Source organism: Ylistrum balloti, unplaced genomic scaffold (genome assembly GCF_031769215.1).
Source record: "Ylistrum balloti isolate Yb309-2 unplaced genomic scaffold, AGI_CSIRO_Ybal_v1 Utg370310, whole genome shotgun sequence".
Taxonomy (NCBI): domain Eukaryota; kingdom Metazoa; phylum Mollusca; class Bivalvia; order Pectinida; family Pectinidae; genus Ylistrum; species Ylistrum balloti.
Genome location: NW_026782230.1, coordinates 139372 through 159512, shown reverse-complemented (window position 1 = coordinate 159512; position 20141 = coordinate 139372). Strand labels below are relative to the sequence as shown.

At 36.7% G+C, this 20141-nt stretch overlaps 1 protein-coding gene across 1 annotated transcript; it reads right to left on the bottom strand.

The window, feature by feature from the left end:
• Positions 1–206: 206 nt before the first annotated feature.
• On the bottom strand, positions 207–18978 carry LOC132553198 (uncharacterized). Its single transcript, XM_060217426.1, has 17 exons — positions 18901–18978; positions 16183–16376; positions 14871–15052; positions 14449–14571; positions 14146–14260; positions 13351–13518; positions 8461–9565; positions 7473–7595; positions 6393–6920; positions 3983–4068; positions 3375–3460; positions 2605–2723; positions 2314–2340; positions 1893–1984; positions 1649–1723; positions 1066–1136; positions 207–352 (listed from the first exon to the last, which is right to left on the bottom strand). Exons 1-17 carry the CDS (start codon positions 18976–18978, stop codon positions 207–209), a joined length of 3318 nt encoding a protein of 1105 aa, XP_060073409.1.
• Positions 18979–20141: the final 1163 nt, after the last annotated feature.

Here is a 20141-nt window from a genome sequence, read left to right as displayed (position 1 = left end):
TAAGGCAAGAAATGTAGAAAGCAGAATTTTTCAGAATTAATCTTATCAAAACTTCAATTATTTACCTTTTATAAAGTTGATTCACAACTGTATCTAATCTTCATCTCAATTAAGCAGTTTTGAAGCCAATTTATACTCCAAGCTTTATCTATGTAGATACATTCAGCTGTATCACTAATTAGTCTAAATGTCTCTTTTTAATCAGTCTAACTGAAACTCTTGCTTCTTTTCAGCGATGATGTTGGCCTTTTCTTTCCTTTCTTTTTCTTCTTCTTTACCACTGTTCCTTCTGCTTGCTTTGCTTTCCTTTCTTCTGCCTTCTTCTGCATGTACATGATTTCATTCACTTTAGCTGTAAAAACAGAGAAACTCATCACATAATATTTATTATCAAGACAAGAGTTCCTGGGAACTGTATGTGTCGCCTGCATAAAGTGTCATGGTCACCCAGAAATCGAACTGGATGTGCCACAATCAACCATGAAGTTGTAATACCAAATTTCATTTCTATCACTCAAAGCATAAAGGGAAAACTGCGCAAAGCAATATTCAATATAAAAGGGACATATCACTGCCAAGAAAGCCGTGCATCGAACCTTATCTGTAATGGTCGACCATGAAGCCATTTCTCATATTTCATTTCAGAAACTCTAAGCAAAATCAAGAAAAGTACAAAAAAACCCCATATTTTTGAAGAATTTTCAAAGAGGCATAACTCTGCAAAGAAAGGTCATAGACAGCCAAGAATCAAAATTAATCTGTACCCTTCCAACAAGAAGCCATATACCAAATTTCATTTTGATAACTCTAAGTATAAGTGGAAAAAGTCCGGAAAACTTTTGTACGGACGCTGCCACCACTGCTGCGTGACGACGGACAAAGTGATCCCTAAGTGTCCGCCAGCTCTGCAGGCAACACAAAAACTACCCGTCAAGAGATACATATACAAGTAAATAATGTATGAACATACAGAAAATAGCCCTTATATAAAACAATGTATAAGATGTCATTGACATAGGCTTAAACACCATGTTCACCATGGTAGATAATAACTATAGATCTTACCCAGAGCTTTTTCTGCTGACTTGAGCTGCCTGTACTCATCTGGTAGCCATACTTTTGGGTGGCTCAGTAACCTGGAAATTATAACCAATATCAACACAACATAATAACATGGATACTGTTATTTATGGAGAATTTCTCAGATTATCTCAGAAAGACGAATTCCTTGCATAAAGTAGACACCATCACTATACCATGTTCAGTTGTAATTTATGTACCTAAACTTGTCCTATTTGCTTTGTACTCCGAATTGTCTAATCTTCTTTGTACTCAGAATTATCCTATATGCTTTGTACTCAGATTTGTTCTATTTGCTTTGTACTCATAATAATGTCATCAATGGTCTTAGTTACATCATCATATACTCTCCAGGCTCCAATATATGACAACTTGCAGAAACCCACAATGAGTATTAAAGAGACATGTCATTTCAGTACAATATTTAGGATCATCATCACAGACGGAAAACAGGATAAACACAAGTGCAGGACAACACTAACACATACACAAGTCATACATATATGTGTAAATCTATGGGTGTCATTATCTTGTTGGAAGGTTTATCAGATCTAGTTTGTGTATTTACCCAAGAGAATGTGACCTTGGCAGATTGGCCTTGATTTCATAGTAGGTGGTCTGTCCTGACGGAGGGTAGAGAGCTCTGAAAAATACAGAATACATTGCTTACTGTTATCAGCATAGCTGAATTAACTCAGTGATCTACACAAATATAAGACAAATAATACACAGGTTATGAATACTGTGAAATAATTCTGAAGGTCTGATCATACATTGTATCATAATCTCCAGCTATAGAAATATAAGCTTACCTCTCTAGTGTTTTTGCGCTAATATTAATTCCTTTGGCTGCCAGTTTTGCCTGCATCACTGTACATTCCTGGGCCTCCTCTGTCTCAGGGTACTGAAAGTGTAGCCAGATATGTTTACTTAATTATTCACAACATCGGTCGAATGTTAAATTATCTTGAGAAAACACTGAACAGATTTAACATAAATGATACCCTTGTTGTTGCATAAGTAAGTATTCTGTTATTGTATAAGTAGGCATTCTGCTGTTGTATAAGTAAGCATTCTGTTGTTGTATAAGTAAGCATTCTGTTGTTGTATAAGTAAGCATTCTGTTGTTGTATAAGTAGGTAGGTTTTGTAAGGTTTTAATGGTCTACATACATCACTATGGTTGATGATGTTGAGGTAGAGAGGTTTTGTGAGGTTATAATGGTTTACATACATCACTATGGTTGATGGTGTTGAGGTAGAGTGGTTATAATGGTTTACACACATCACTATGGTTGATGGTGTTGAGGTAGAGAGGTTTTGGAATAAGGTTTTAATGGTTTACATACATCACTATGGTTGATGGTGTTGAGGTAGAGAGGTTATGTGAGGTTATAATGGTTTACATACATCACTATGGTTGATGGTGTTGAGGTAGAGTGGTTATAATGGTTTACACACATCACTATGGTTGATGGTGTTGAGGTAGAGAGGTTTTGGAATAAGGTTTTAATGGTTTACATACATCACTATGGTTGATGGTGTTGAGGTAGAGAGGTTTGGTGTAGCGGATCTTTGGTTCCTTGTTTGCAGTTCTTCTCTTGACTGGAGCTGACTTTGCCCTTGTGTAGAATGATGACTTTGCTGTAATACGACAAAATGCATAAGTTTGCCATGAAAGTAATTTAAAGTTCATTAGTCTAAATATATATTTTATGCCAGACTTTCTTTCATCAATTACAATATTTCCTTGGTAATACTTATACTTTCTTGATCTTAAAGAAATGTTTGATAGATAAACCCTATATTTACTAGTTTATATCTGAGTTTGAGACAGGTTGGGATTTTTTCCCTCCTTTGATTAGGGAATGCTTTATACTCATGTGTCCGATATGTCTGCATTACGAGGTGTTTATGTATTTCGAAGGGTTCTGACTAATTATCCGTGATTTTATTTTTGTCTCGGTAACAGCCGATAGTTAGAACTCCTCTCTATATAAAAACACAAAAATTCAGCACTCGAGTATGGATCCTATGTCTTCTCAGCAAGGTGTCACAAGAATGTTTGACATCAGTGTGTATATATACATATATGTCAAGCATCTAAATGATTTGCCTCAGAGTACTACATGTAGTATTTCTGGGGACTGAAAAAAACATGAGCAAAGATCAGGAAACCGGAAAAAAAATTCTTTTCTGGCTTTACACTGTATATATCTTTAAAACAAAACAACAAGGCTCTTTCAACTGACACAGGTATTATGTAATCATCAGATATAGCTATCTCAATGTTACCGTTTGCTTTAGATGTTATTCCTGGTGTTTCTGTATGGCTGTGTCCGTGGGGACATCCATGCTTACAGCTAATTCCTGCACCATTTCTGGTAATAGACACGAAGCCAATATTAAATCAATGTGTTTTAGATTAAAACAAACTATTGCTTGTATTCAAAGCAGGATGACAACTCTTCCTAACACAGTGTAGGTGCATTTTCCAGTATTCAGGGTAAGACATACTGAACCAATTGGCTTCATTGAAAGTTGATGTATCAATAATTCAATATGTGATGTTTGACATCAGGAGATATTCACAAAGTCTTTAATTCAATGTTAAACACTTGGATATTGCAGTGTTAAAACACCAAGGAGCAAAATGATAACAACACGATACGTCATTGTCATCAAACTTTGGTCAAGGAGCGTAAAATCAGATAAAACAATGAATTTTTCTTGTCACATTGGTAAGACTAAAATTATTGTTGATATCCTCCATAATACACAGGTTTTTGGTTCTTGCATGGGGGAAATGCTTCTTGTTTAAAATATTTTCTGAAAGTGTGTCTATATACAGAAGGATTTGTCTACCATCTCATTAAAGAGTGTATGAAAGTAATGCTCTGTACCTTTCAGCAGCATTCAATTCAGAGACTAGAGTGGACTTTGGACTTGGTAGTGAAGCAGCATGGTTGATGCGACCTTTGGTGGATTTCTGTAGGAAAACATGGAACATAGTTATTTCATGAACAATTTGATATACAAAATATATCAACCACACCATATCTGTCTAAATATGTGTCTTCAAATAAACGATGTGAAATGTATTTCACCAGTGTCAACTGCAAGTTACCTGTCTAAATATCAACCATGTGACATCTGTCTTACAAAATATCTGTCTTATAGGTGTCAACCACACAATATCTATCTTATAGGTGTCAACCACGAAATATCTGTCTTATAGATATTAACCACACAATATCTGTCTTATAGATGTCAACAACACAATATCTGTCTTATAGATGTCAACTACACAATATCTGTCTTATAGATGTCAACAACACAATATCTGTCTTAAAGATGTTAACTACAAAATATCTGTCTTATAGATGTCAACAACACAATATCTGTCTTATAGGTGTCAACCACACAATATCTGTCTTATAGATGTTAACCACACAATATCTGTCTTATAGGTGTCAACCACACAATATCTGTCTTATAGATATCAACCACACAATATCTGTCTTATAGATGTCAACCACACAATATCTGTCTTATAGGTGTCAACTACACAATATCTGTCTTATAGATGTCAACAACACAATATCTGTCTTATGGATGTTAACTACAAAATATCTGTCTTATAGATGTCAACAACACAATATCTGTCTTATAGGTGTCAACCACACAATATCTGTCTTATAGATGTTAACAACACAATATCTGTCTTATAGGTGTCAACCACACAATATCTGTCTTATAGATATCAACCACAGAATATCTGTCTTATAGATGTCAACCACACAATATCTGTCTTACAGATGTCAATCACACAATATATGTCTTGTAGGTGTCAACCACACAATATCTGTCTTATAGATGTCAACCACACAATATCTGTCTTATAGGTATCAATCACACAATATCTGTCTTATAGATGTCAACCACACAATATCTGTCTTATAGGTATCAATCACACAATATCTGTCTTATAGGTGTCAACCACACAATATCTGTCTTATAGGTTTCAATCACACAATATCTGTCTTATAGGTATCAATAACACAATATATGTCTTATAGGTATCAATCACACAATATCTGTCTTATAGGTGTCAACCACACAATATCTGTCTTATAGATGTCAACCACACAATATCTGTCTTATAGGTGTCAACCACACAATATCTGTCTTATAGGTCTTATAGGTGTCAACCACAAGATATCTGTCTTATAGGTGACAACAACACAATATCTGTCTTATAGGTGTCAACAACACAATATCTGTCTTATAGGTGTCAACCACACAATATCTGTCTTATAGGTGTCAACTACACAATATCTGTCTTATAGATGTCAACCACACAATATCTGTCTTATAGGTGTCAACCACAAGATATCTGTCTTATAGGTGACAACTACACAATATCTGTCTTATAGGTGTCAACCACACAATATCTGTCTTATAGGTGTCAACAACACAATATCTGTCTTATAGGTGTCAACTACACAATATCTGTCTTATAGATGTTAACCACAAAATATCTGTGTTATAGGTGTCAACCACACAATATCTGTCTTATAGATGTTAACCACAAAATATCTGTCTTATAGGTGTCAAGCACACAATATCTGTCTTATAGATGTCAACAACACAATATCTGTCTTATAGATGTTAACCACAAAATATCTGTCTTATAGGTGTCAAGCACACAATATCTGTCTTATAGATGTCAACCACACAATATCTGTCTTATAGATGTCAACCACACAATATCTGTCTTATAGGTGTCAACCACACAATATCTGTCTTATAGGTGTCAACCACACAATATCTGTCTTATAGATGTCAACCACACAATATCTGTCTTATAGTTGTCAACCACACAATATCTGTCTTATAGGTGTCAACCACACAATATCTGTCTTATAGATGTTAACCACAAAATATCTGTCTTATAGGTGTCAACCACACAATATCTGTCTTATAGATGTCAACCACACAATATCTGTCTTATAGATGTCAACCACACAATATCTGTCTTATAGATGTCAACCACACAATATCTGTCTTATAGATGTCAACCATACACAATCTGTCTCACAGGTTTCAACTAAACAATACTTGTCTTATAGGTTTCAATCACACAATGATAGTCATATAAATATCAACAGAAGTCTAATGATACACATTACAAATAAATGGTAAGTACAACAAACAACTAGTTTCTAGCTTTAGATGTCATTTTTGTATCAGAGACATGGTACTTTTAAAAAAAAGCCATAGAAGGTAAGCAGGGCATTTGGTATTACTTACAGGGATAGGCACTGCTGGTGGTGCTGATTCTGTTTCCTTGACTACCGGTACCGGAGATGAGGGTGGTGATGGTGAGGAATCACCCATTGATTCGTTCATAACATCAGGTGTGAACACTGACGCTGGGCGTTTCAGGTGCTTTTCTATCATGTCATCGATTGCTTTCTCCTTCTGTGACCTCGGAGAGTTGACCTTTAACCCTGACCTTGCTGATGACATCTTTGGATCTGGTCTGGCTGATGTCAGGACAGTAGGTGATTTAGGAATTTTACATTTAGGTGACTTTGGAGATTTTGGTGAGGTGAGGTTATTTGAGATGGCAGATGAGGGTCGAACTAAATGTTTGTTCATGAGTCTTTGAATTTCTATCTGTCTGTCGGTGAGGCCCGTCACCTCAGCACTGGGTGTATTCTCCTCTTGTGATGCTGATTTAGTTACTGCATCCTCCACTGGATCGGAATTACACTTCTCACCACTAGAGGGAGCTTTACCTGGTCTAGATTGTGCTGAGGTTGGTCGTCTTGTAACCTGAATCCCAACAATACAGTTTGAACTTCCAGAAAAAATTGTTATATCTATCCTGACAGGTCCAGATGTGACACCAGAACAGGATATTTGATTACACTGTGACACAAAAATGTGTTTTCAGTACAAACTGCATCCAAATGTAACATGCATCAGGGAGTGTGGTTCATGGATATAGGAATTTCAGCAGTAAAGTCCAATAGCTGGTTTTTGTGGCTGTGTGGTGGAATGTTGTGCCCATCAAAAAATGTTGAAAATAAGCAATGTTGAGCATGGCCAGTGCCTGGATGGGTGACATCCGTTGTATCCCGATACATGTTACATTTGGTGGCAACGATGGGATTATCGTGAAGTATTGTAATCAGAATGGTATAATGTAAACAGCTTAACTATACCATTTTATTTTCTTTATATATGGAATACACTATTTAGACTAAATTATACATTAAATACATCACATAGACACATTTTTAAAACTAAATTATATATACATCATTTATACTTACTTATACACAGAATACAAAATTTCTTAACCATTTAAGATTAAACCATTACCTTCCGACTGTTAGTTTGATTTGAAGCTTGCTCTGGTGCCATTGCAACAAATCCCAGCCTTGACCCTGGACGTTCATGGTCATCTGACTCAGCTGGGCGAGCCACAGGAGGCTTATGCTGCACCTATTGGACAGATTTATAAGGACATGTGTAGGACTAGTATAACAAGTAGGACTGTAGGACACATGTGTCGTTGTAACAATAGAGACATAGGTTAGCTGCCATATATCTATTTGTGGATACTGTGATTTATATAGCACCAATTTAGGTAAAAAAAATTTTTTTTAAAAATTATAATATTAATAATTTTACTGGTATATATAAGATTAATGTAAAACAGCATTTTTATAATATCATTAAATCATCATTGCCTTCTTACAATACAAGATCATAAAGCACTACACCAGCTATTAACCTATTCTGAGAAACCATGGACACCTATGTTATATCTGTGTCTACAATATACAATGATAAGGGAAAGCAAAACGCATTTGGCCTGTGATCATTTCAAATTTTTGCTGAATTGAAGAATCATTATATAACAAAAATAAAATAATAATGTTTTGGAATATTTCTTAGTTAAATTTTTGTTGTTTTTCATTTATTTTTGTAACATACTGAGATTTTGTTCCATAAAAGAATATGGTAGGGCCATGTGTTGGTCAGTGCAACCATGTGTTTATTGAAGATGATCAAATTAATGTCAACAAAGTTGCTTTTATTCAGATGCAGACTTAGCGCTAATTGTGGTTATGGTCATTTGAAGGCTATGACTGTTCTACTGACTATCAAGAGGCACAAGTTTCCATATTGCCATATAGCATTTGACCTTGGTGTGCATGGACACCAAGTTTCAAGGTCATGTAGGAAACATTGGCTGTTATGGAAAGATAGAGGCTGTATTCATTAAAATGAGACATGATTGGCTGGTTTGTGTTGTACTGGTTTTTGAATCATTATTTTTTAATGAGGACATCTGATAACTTACCTTAGCACTAGGTGGTCGGACGGCTTTAGCTTTTTCTCTGTTGGTATCTAATTGATGAGCCACCATTTGTTTCTCATTGATACGAAGGAGCTGTGAATCTAACACACTTTTCACCGCAGCACTTTCCTTCGGGTCCTTTTCTCCAGACTCAGTTACCATTGTTGTAGATAGTCCAGATGCATTATCTTTCAGTTTTTCAAACATCTTATCTACGACACTTGATCGACTAATGGCCGACTGTCTGGATATTTCGTAGTAGTTTTTGGTTGGTTCAGATGTACATTTGGTTGGAGAGCCTGGACGTAGTAATTCTGGTGTGATTTCAACATCCTCATCAGATTCTACACTACTTTCATCTTCTGATGCTGAAAGCTGTTGAACCAGGGTGACAACATCTTTTTCTCGTAGCTTTTTCTGTACCTTTTTCATCCTTCTTTCCTCTTCTCCATAATCAACAATGATTTGCGTGATTGGTTTATCAAGCGATTTTCCTACTGGTTTACTACTAGGTCTTACTGTGGCAGAACTTGGGCGTTGTCTGTCCTTTGGTCTCTCTTTATCTGTCTTTTTAATCACCGCTGATGACGGCCTTTGGTTTTTCCTTACCACTGTAATTTGAGGCACATAGTTTTGTGTATTTTCTTCAGAATCGTCCAGAAATCCTACCGTGGGTTTATTCACAACACTTTTTACAGACAAAGCTGCCTTAAGTCTATGTGCCTCATCCTCACTGACAGCACTTTTGCCCCCTGACCTTTGACCTTCCTGTTTATGGTGACCTCTGGGTGACAAACTTCCTACCTTATGCCCAGCATTCCTGGGTGTAATGTCTATAGTCACATTCCTTTCCTCACTGAACTTGACAGCAAGTTTTTCCACTGGTTTAACAGGCTCTTCCTCATCAGTCCATGGTTCATCACTGTCAGTAGATGATTCTATTCTGCTGTGAAAGGAAAATGAGTCCTCATCTTCCTCTAATGGGTCATCAGTTTTATCACATGTGTCCACAAACTCACCAGATCTATTACCTTCTGTAACATCATGGACAAAATCCTCTTCCCCTGGATGTTTGTTTGTAGAATATTTTTCAGCTTTTTCCAATAATCTGTAAAATAAATAGATACATAGGACTAATCTCTCACTGATATACAATGTCTATATGATTTTCATCTCACTCTCACTTTAAAAAAAAAGAAGACATTTTAAAGACATTCATCACAACGTTCTTTTTTTTCAATAAAAGCTTGTGACATTTCCACAACAATGAAATAACACTGATAAATGAAGACAACATTAGATATGTATGTTAACCTACAAACCTGTCTGTGTTTACAGTACTTCACTGTCTTCTCTCCGTCTTTAACCTACAAACCTGTCTGTGTTTACAGTACTTCACTGTCTTCTCTCCCTCTATAACCTACAAACCTGTCTGTGTTTACAGTACTTCACTGTCTTCTCTCCCTCTATAACCTACAAACCTGTCTGTGTTTACAGTACTTCACTGTCTTCTCTCCGTCTTTAACCTACAAACCTGTCTGTGTTTACAGTACTTCACTGTCTTCTCTCCCTCTATAACCTACAAACCTGTCTGTGTTTACAGTACTTCACTGTCTTCTCTCCCTCTATAACCTACAAACCTGTCTGTGTTTACAGTACTTCACTGTCTTCTCTCCCTCTATAACCTACAAATCTGTCTGTGTTTACAGTACTTCACTGTCTTCTCTCCCTCTATAACCTACAAACCTGTCTGTGTTTACAGTACTTCACTGCCTTCTCTCCCTCTATAACCTACAAACCTGTCTGTGTTTACAGTACTTCACTGCCTTCTCTCCCTCTATAACCTACAAACCTGTCTGTGTTTACAGTACTTCACTGCCTTCTCTCCGTCTTTAACCTACAAACCTGTCTGTGTCTAGTTCACTGTCTTCTCTCCCTCTATAACCTACAAACCTGTCTGTGTTTACAGTACTTCACTGCCTTCTCTCCCTCTATAACCTACAAACCTGTCTGTGTTTACAGTACTTCACTGCCTTCTCTCCCTCTATAACCTACAAACCTGTCTGTGTTTACAGTACTTCACTGTCTTCTCTCCGTCTTTAACCTTCAAACCTGTCTGTGTCTAGTTCACTGTCTTCTCTCCTTCTTTAATCTACAAACCTGTCTGTGTCTAGTTCACTGTCTTCTCTCCTTCTTTAATCTACAAACTTGTCTGTGTCTGGTTCACTGTCTTCTCTCCTTCTTTAATCTACAAACCTGTCTGTGTCTAGTTCACTGTCTTCTCTCCTTCTTTAACCTACACACCTGTCTGTGTCTAGTTCACTGTCTTCTCTCCTTCTTTAATCTACAAACCTGTCTGTGTCTAGTTCACTGTCTTCTCTCCTTCTTTAATCTACAAACCTGTCTGTGTCTAGTTCACTGTCTTCTCTCCTTCTTTAATCTACAAACCTGTCTGTCTAGTTCACTGTCTTCTCTCCTTCTTTAATCTACAAACCTGTCTGTGTCTAGTTCACTGTCTTCTCTCCTTCTTTAACCTACAAACCTGTCTGTGTCTAGTTCACTGTCTTCTCTCCTTCTTTAATCTACAAACTTGTCTGTCTAGTTCACTGTCTTATCTCCCTCTATAACCTACAAACCTGTCTGTGTTTACAGTACTTCACTGCCTTCTCTCCCTCTATAACCTACAAACCTGTCTGTGTTTACAGTACTTCACTGCCTTCTCTCCCTCTATAACCTACAAACCTGTCTGTGTTTACAGTACTTCACTGCCTTCTCTCCCTCTATAACCTACAAACCTGTCTGTGTTTACAGTACTTCACTGTCTTCTCTCCCTCTATAACCTACAAACCTGTCTGTGTTTACAGTACTTCACTGCCTTCTCTCCGTCTTTAACCTACAAACCTGTCTGTGTCTAGTTCACTGTCTTCTCTCCTTCTTTAATCTACAAACCTGTCTGTGTCTAGTTCACTGTCTTCTCTCCGTCTTTAACCTACAAACCTGTCTGTGTCTAGTTCACTGTCTTCTCTCCTTCTTTAATCTACAAACCTGTCTGTGTCTAGTTCACTGTCTTCTCTCCTTCTTTAATCTACAAACCTGTCTGTCTAGTTCACTGTCTTCTCTCCGTCTTTAATCTACAAACTTGTCTGTGTCTGGTTCACTGTCTTCTCTCCTTCTTTAACCTACAAACCTGTCTGTGTCTAGTTCACTGTCTTCTCTCCTTCTTTAATCTACAAACTTGTCTGTGTCTGTTCACTGTCTTCTCTCCTTCTTTAACCTACAAACCTGTCTGTGTCTAGTTCACTGTCTTCTCTCCTTCTTTAATCTACAAACTTGTCTGTGTCTAGTTCACTGTCTTCTCTCTCTTTAACCTACAAACCTGTCTGTGTCTAACTGTCTTCTCTCCTTCTTTACACAAACCTGTCTGTCTAGTTCACTGTCTTCTCTCCCTCTATAACCTACAAACCTGTCTGTGTTTACAGTACTTCACTGTCTTCTCTCCCTCTATAACCTACAAACCTGTCTGTGTTTACAGTACTTCACTGCCTTCTCTCCCTCTATAACCTACAAACCTGTCTGTGTTTACAGTACTTCACTGTCTTCTCTCCCTCTATAACCTACAAACCTGTCTGTGTTTACAGTACTTCACTGTCTTCTCTCCCTCTATAACCTACAAACCTGTCTGTGTTTACAGTACTTCACTGTCTTCTCTCCCTCTATAACCTACAAACCTGTCTGTGTTTACAGTACTTCACTGTCTTCTCTCCCTCTATAACCTACAAACCTGTCTGTGTTTACAGTACTTCACTGTCTTCTCTCCCTCTATAACCTACAAACCTGTCTGTGTTTACAGTACTTCACTGTCTTCTCTCCCTCTATAACCTACAAACCTGTCTGTGTTTACAGTACTTCACTGTCTTCTCTCCCTCTATAACCTACAAACCTGTCTGTGTTTACAGTACTTCACTGTCTTCTCTCCCTCTATAACCTACAAACCTGTCTGTGTTTACAGTACTTCACTGTCTTCTCTCCGTCTATAACTTACAAACCTGTCTGTGTTTACAGTACTTCACTGTCTTCTCTCCCTCTATAACCTACAAACCTGTCTGTGTTTACAGTACTTCACTGTCTTCTCTCCCTCTATAACCTACAAACTTGTCTGTCTATAGAATTCCGCTCTCTCCATCAATAACCTAAAATCCAGTCACTCTAGTTAAACAACTTCTCTCCCTCTATAACCTACAAACCTGTCTGTGTTTACAGTACTTCACTGTCTTCTCTCCCTCTATAACCTACAAACTTGTCTGTCTAGATCATTGCCCTCTCTCCCTCTATAACCTACAATCCTGTCTGTCTAGTTCACCATCTTCTTTCCTTCTTTAACCTACAAACCTGTCTGTGTTTGCAGTACTTCACTGTCTTCTCTCCCTGTCTCTCCTTAACCCTACAAACCTGTCTGTGTTTACAGTACTTCACTGTCTTCTCTCCCTCTATAACCTACAAACTTGTCTGTCTAGATCATTGCCCTCTCTCCCTCTATAACCTACAATCCTGTCTGTCTAGTTCACCATCTTCTTTCCCTCTATAACCTACAAACCTGTCTGTGTTTACAGTACTTCACTGTCTTCTCTCCCTCTATAACCTACAAACCTGTCTGTGTCTAGTTCACTGTCTTCTCTCCCTCTATAACCTACAAACCTGTTTGTCTAGTTCATTGCCATCTCTCCTTCTTTAACCTTCAAACCTGCCTGTCTAGTTCACTGCCCTCTCTCCTTTTTTAACCTACAAACCTGTCTGTGTTTACAATACTTCAATGTCTTCTCTCCCTGTATAACCTACAAACCTGTCTGTGTTTACAGTACTTTAATGTCTTCTCTCCTTCATTAACCTACACACCTGTCTGTGTCTAATTCACTGTCCTCTGCACTGTCCTCCTCATTCATGGTTGGAATATCCAGATTAAGATGGAGAGATTCAGGTGTAGGACGGCGCAAAAGTTCTACTGGGTGGGATGCCTCAGATTTTGTCTTTGTGTATTTCAGTTTCACTGTGTCATCTTCAACACTAAACAAAACAAAAGTAAAAGGAGAATTGTAATTTGTTTGAATATGAGTGATATAAATGAATAACTACTGAAAACTTTGAAAGATTGATGAAAGACTGGCGTAAATTGTCCCAATACTCAGTGTTACACATTCGTGACCTATGACTCAGTGTTATACATCTTTGTCCTAGCACTCACTGTTACACATCTTGTAAGTTATTGGCTACTGATAATAACAATCATTTGATGCTCTACCACTATGTAACCATTAGTTCAAAGATTTCAATGGTCTATTGATAGATACATCAGTAGAACTCATATTTTGTTGGATTATGTATTTTAGCGATGGCATGTTTAATTTGATTTTATCCCTTGTTATAATAACAAATTTCCGATATGGAAATTTAAATAATGAACAAGCCCCGCTATCTAAACTTCCTCTTGGTGTAAATATGTAGTTTGTAAAGACGTTATAAAACATGTTGTCACAAATTTAGAAAGTTTCACTAATATTCAATCAGTTTCAATTTATTGTACATATATAAAATTCACAGCAAAAATATTTACATATATGAAATTCAAGTTTATTGGCTAATTTTAACAATAATAAATAAGTTTAGTCTAGCACATTGAAAAGATAGCATTACCTTTCTCCTTCATTGATATTTGGCATTTCAACGTCAATATCTAGACGAGGAACAGGGGTCCCTTGGGGTGGAGGAGGGGGTGTGTCTGGCACTGAATAAGGAGCATGAGCAATGCCTACAACACAAATGATGTCAACTGATTACACAAAGGAAAGCTGAACAAATGATGAGGTTTGTTAAAATGGTTCCACTATCATTGTCACAAAGTTTTGTTAAAAATATCCTAAAGCAACTAAAATATTTAGAAGGAACCAGATGTTACAAACTTTCAGATATCATGTAGACACAACAAACTGTACTAACCTTGCTCTGACTGGGAGTCAGGGTACTTCATCCCCACCGGCGGCCCCGCCCAGCCTGTGGAAACGGATTGGTAAGGCGTCTGTTTCACTGGTCTTCCCACAGAATCATACTTAGCCCCCATCACTATGTGAAGAAATATTGAATTATAAATATCCTGACATGTCAAAATACATTCTGTGTAGATCTACATTTAATGTGTATTAACTAACATCGAAATAACGTGGAAAGCAGCCACATGTTTTATTGGTGTACATGTTAAAAGTTCAAGTTAAACAAGTTATCGACTGACTGATACGGCATTTCAAGAACACTTGGAAAACTAGCTGTTTAAACCAAATCTATAAAATAAACAAGCAGTATATAGAAAAAGTAGAAACAAACAAAACTCCCTACATATACAATTAATGTGTCGTATTACTGACCAGATATTTTAGGGGGAGGTCGAGGGGGAAGTGAACCCTCCTTGGCACTCTCTGGACGTGGCTTTTTCCCACTGGGTGGGCGGTACCTTCTGGATGGCGCCTTGGCACTCTCTGGCCGATGTGGACGCCCATCATGCTTTGCTGCTTGTTTGACGAGGTCAGGAATTGACCCATTACTTCCCCTGTAAAAGACAAAGATTTAATCCTTCTGCCACTGATTATTGATCTCGGGAATCTGCTGAGATTAATTTCTGGTTTTAGTTTCTACCTTATTTGAATGTAATCCATCGGTAATTTTCCTCTCAAACTCAATCAACTTGTTGAAACTGATGTTGTGTGATAGTTCAATCCTTATGAATCAGAGCCTGTTTCATATATTTTTTCCCTGTTATCACTCCACCCATGCCTGTTGTTGGTAACTTTGAAGGTTTAACCATTCTACCTATGAAGATCACTGTTACGCTGTTTTGATGTAGGTATTATGAACATTTATCATTTCTGTTTAGAAACACCAATACATAGATAATAAATCAGGTTTTCTCTGATGTATTCACCTACAAGCAACAATAGGAGATTATTTATGATAGAACTTAATAATTAAAACTGTCTTCAAACACTTCACAATAAAATCAATACTTTACTATGAATAATTATAGCACCTGAAAGTTAAAACGGCATGTCAGCATGCACCACACAGCCAATCATGTATTGTAGTATCTTAAGATAATTGTCAACATTACCATTTCGTGACAACCTACACTATATATTCTTCACTGGGGTTCAAACATTCAACTTCCAGGTCATCGAGTTGCTATGGTAACTGATAAATAAGCAGTATTTATGCTTTAATCTTTATGTAATCATTTTGACATTTGCATCCAATTAAAAAAACCTTTTTTGTGACTTTGGATCCTTTTCACGTCCCTTCGAGATGTATACTTATTTCTGGTTTTTATGGATCTGAGACTGTTTGGTGAAGTATAAATTTGTCCTATTTCATATGAAAACAAATCAACCAATGACATGGTGACGTTTTGTAAATTCAAACTAACTTTTGACAATGCAATATTGACCTTTGATATCCAACATCTACAACATCCATATTTGACCTGTTGACCTTGTGGAATAACAGATGCAACTTAATTTGCTTTCCGAATAATTCTTGACCATAGTAACAATATTGTGACCTACTCCTCCTGGAGGTCAAATATGTACTGGACAGGAAAATGAGCAATTAATTCTGACAGTGGAGATAGCATCTTTTCTTTAACAGGGTTGAATGAATGTTTACAATTATTCCGGAAAAACTTACCAAGCAGTTTTTTGAGAAGATAGTGTGGATAATGGCGGGTTAGTGGACAAGTTGGTGAAGCTCTGACTCCGTTTGTTGGCATTGCTAAGATTATTTCCCTTGAGCTCTTTTGGGTCCACCAACCCAACATTGTAGACATTTGGCTTGACATGTTCCAGTTGGGCAAGCGATGCAAACGTAGAGCTCAGCCATTTCTACCAAAGGCAAAAGATAAAAATATCATTATATGAACAGGTAGCATCAGAACATAATATTATCTTGTAAACTAATCACAGTTTTTTTCAATCTTTGTAAACTGACAGTACCATTAAAATACTATCCTTTTACTCCAAATCAGTGAAGGTGTGTAGAACAAAATGATGCAAGAATTTTGAAAACAAACAGACAAACAAACAAACAAAAACAGCATGTTTTTTTTTCATAATCACCAGGAACTTTCTGATAGTATTACACCTTGTATATCCAAAGTCAAGACGTAACACTGCTTATTGATTAAAGAAGTGCAGTGATGTACGAGAAAGATCTGATGAACTGGACGAGTGGTTACAGTAGGGTATGAAGTATTCTTAGATTTAGGCTTCTGACTTTAAAAGGGATACAATGACTCAGTCTGTAGAGCGTTTGTCTATGTAACCTCTGATATGTTTGGTTAGATGTTTGTGTTTCTCAGGGAGCTGGGAAACAGATTGGTCTATACTGTTATAGCTGTGTCCTTGGCCGAGATATTTCACCTTAACTGCTGTGGATGGTGTGGATGGCGTATAACAGACCTGTGTGTTGTTCAGTTAAGAAGCTACTAACTCCTAACAGGAGACCTCACATCAAAATGACCTTGGCTATTTAAGGTGTGATAAATCCAGCAACTGAACAAGCAAACAAAAAAACAAACCTGTGATTTTGAACATACAAATAATGTGCTCTTCATTTTCATTTGGAAGAATAATAATTATTACAGAGAGTAAATACTATGTCTACAAACAGGAAGCATGCTCTCAGGAGACAGAATTTCTCCTTCTGAGCACAGCATTGTCAGTGAAACCTCTGCAGTATGTATGTATTGGAAAGGAAAGTTTATCAATTGAAACTGAAAAATATTTATAGTATTTTACAGTTTTGATGTTCATTTTTTCCATTAGGAAACTTGAACATGAAATATCTACCTGTCTGTCCTATCAGGAACAAAGAAACCTATGGATTCTCCAGATTATTCCTTCTCATCAGGAAGCAATATGCAATAACAAATTTGTTCAACAGGTAAAATTACAAGCAAGTAGTTTTTGGTCCAAAATTTTTAATCAATTAAAAAGTCGAAATTGGATTTTCATTAATATGACAAAAAACATCTTGCCAACTTTTGATCTTACTCCATAAGCGTTTCTTCCACGTTTTGAAATTATCATGTACGTGTGTGACAAAGACGCTCATCACAACTAACATTTTAGATATTGTTTATGTTTTCTCTAACATGTAGAACTGAAACAATTATTTACTCTAATATTACATTTTACAAAACTGAAAACTCAGTTCATTTTGTTCTTAAAATTTAACATAATATTTTGCAGTCCTTGTACCCAAATTGTGTTGACACAATCCAAGTCCCTGAAGAAAACTTCAATCCATTTTCAAAAGCTGAAAAACCTTATCTTTAGTCACTTATAACTTAAACTAGGAGTGGTCAAAGCACCAAATCAGTCATAAAAAAGAGTAATGAACATGTCCAGCTCTCCCTCGGGCTCGAACCAGTGACCTCTTGCTGTTTGCCTAGACACATACACTGTATAGTTAAGCAAAACAGAAATTACCACTAGCCAAGAGAGGGGTGTTCCAGGACTTTATGGTACAGAAAACAACACAAAAGCTATAACTGAGTAAGTATCCAGAATGTAGGTCTAAGTTAAAGTCTTATTATTAGCATGTATATGTCCAAGATTCCTCAGGTTAAGTTCTTCTTCTTGTACAATTTCTATATTGTCAAAATGAAAATTGATGATTAAAAGTCTAAGTGTTGTTGTGTGGTGTGACAGCTTCAAAGTATATATACATAGTGAGAAAGTATGTTTCACCTGATGTTACAGACCCTTACACCACCAATCAAATGCAAGAAATTGATAAAATACAATGCAGAGGAGCATGTGTATAAGAACTAGGAAAATAAAAATTCCTGTTAAGTACCCTGACCAGGAATCAAATCTTGGTTTTAGGCGAGATAATCGATCGGCTCAGAAAGTTAAAGATGCATGTCATCTCAGCTGGATGAAAAACACTGTGTACAAGATATACTGGCCCACTCCTTTTACACATTTGACAGATTCAGCACATATCTCCTACATATGAGGAGAAAATTAATCAAAACATACTCACACACCTGTTGGTGGGAGTTTAATCTCCCCTACTTGTAATGTCTCTTCAAGACCTTACGTTGTGGGCTTATTCTGTTAAGGTTATGTCACAAAAATAGACAGTACACGGCTAATGTTACTGTTCATAACATGCGACTTTAAATATATATTCTTATATCTTGTATCGCGCAAATCCAAAACTTGAATGTCCGTAATTTGATTTTATCTTATCAGCTATCGTCACAAGCATTTAGTGGAAACAACGGATGACGAAGTGGGTTAAAGTGGAGTAGAAGAAGACTTTAATAGGATGTGTTTGTTCCATCTACAGTAGCCTTTTGGAATTCAAGCATCGGACTATGAAAGCTGTGAGTTTTACCTTGGAGGCGTTGGTCTGTCCTACTTGTTCACATTGGTCTGGTTCGTCATCACTGAAGAAGGAGTCATTCATATCCATTTTGCTTTGATACTCAATTCATGTTCAACATAACTCAGACGCCGCCATGATAGTTTACATGTGAAACCAACGTATTATTGTAACGAAATCGTTCATTGGCTTAAGATTTGAAACTAGTCGCTAGACAGCCAATGGGAAATCTGTTTTGTTATCTAAATACCATGTGCGGTGCATGCGCATATGCCCCTTAGCAATTTTGTCAACAATATGGCGGTTGTTGATCGCAAACCGTGAAAGCTACGGGAAAACTGCGAAAAACAACCAGGTATATTTCCGATACAACTGTCAGATATTTATGATACATATCTTATCGGGTAAAATATACACGAATTTATATTATGCATGGTATATAGTATCAGTCAGGTTGAAACCCATGAAACAGATGAGCATTAGGGTTAGGGCTATCTCATGAAAAGGGCACTGCCTCTATCATACTGAAATCAGATCAAATGGAGTTTTAACAAAGCAACATGGTTTGCACATATAACTGTTTTAAATATAGAAATTCAGAAGCTTAAAGGAATATATCCATATTACGGCACCTCCCTTTCTCATTGCCATGCTCGCTACAGTACATGTAATTCATGTGGCTAAGTACTTAATATTGTTGATAGGCCAAATGAGTTTGAATACTTATCCGCGATTTAATAACTTTGTTCATTCAAAGAAAAACGGAAATCACTGATCGATAGTCAGAACTTGTCAGGCTGCTGTATAGGTGAACTTTTCTACATTTTTATATATATCATAAGACTGCTAATCTGCCATTGAATTCATTATAATACATTATGATGCCAACCCATATCACTTATTAGTTTCTCATCATAAAAGCTGATATTGTTAGAGTATATGAATAACCAGTCTGAACAGAAGACAAAATGGCAAGCTTTATTTAAGTAAACTAGTGTTTGCCATAGCCCAAGTCTCCTCAAACCTGAATAAAAGAAGATGATTTGATGGACAGTTGTCTTGTGTCAGGCCAAAGAGCATTATTATAATGTTACTTAGAACTAGAGTAAATGAAAATGTAGAATTCACTGACAACATGTATGTACATTTTAAAGTAACATTATATGAAAACATTTATCATCAGACAATTGCATTTCATCTTGACAGTGGTAAGTTGAGCAGTACTTACTTAACTTCCATGTTTTAGAAACTAG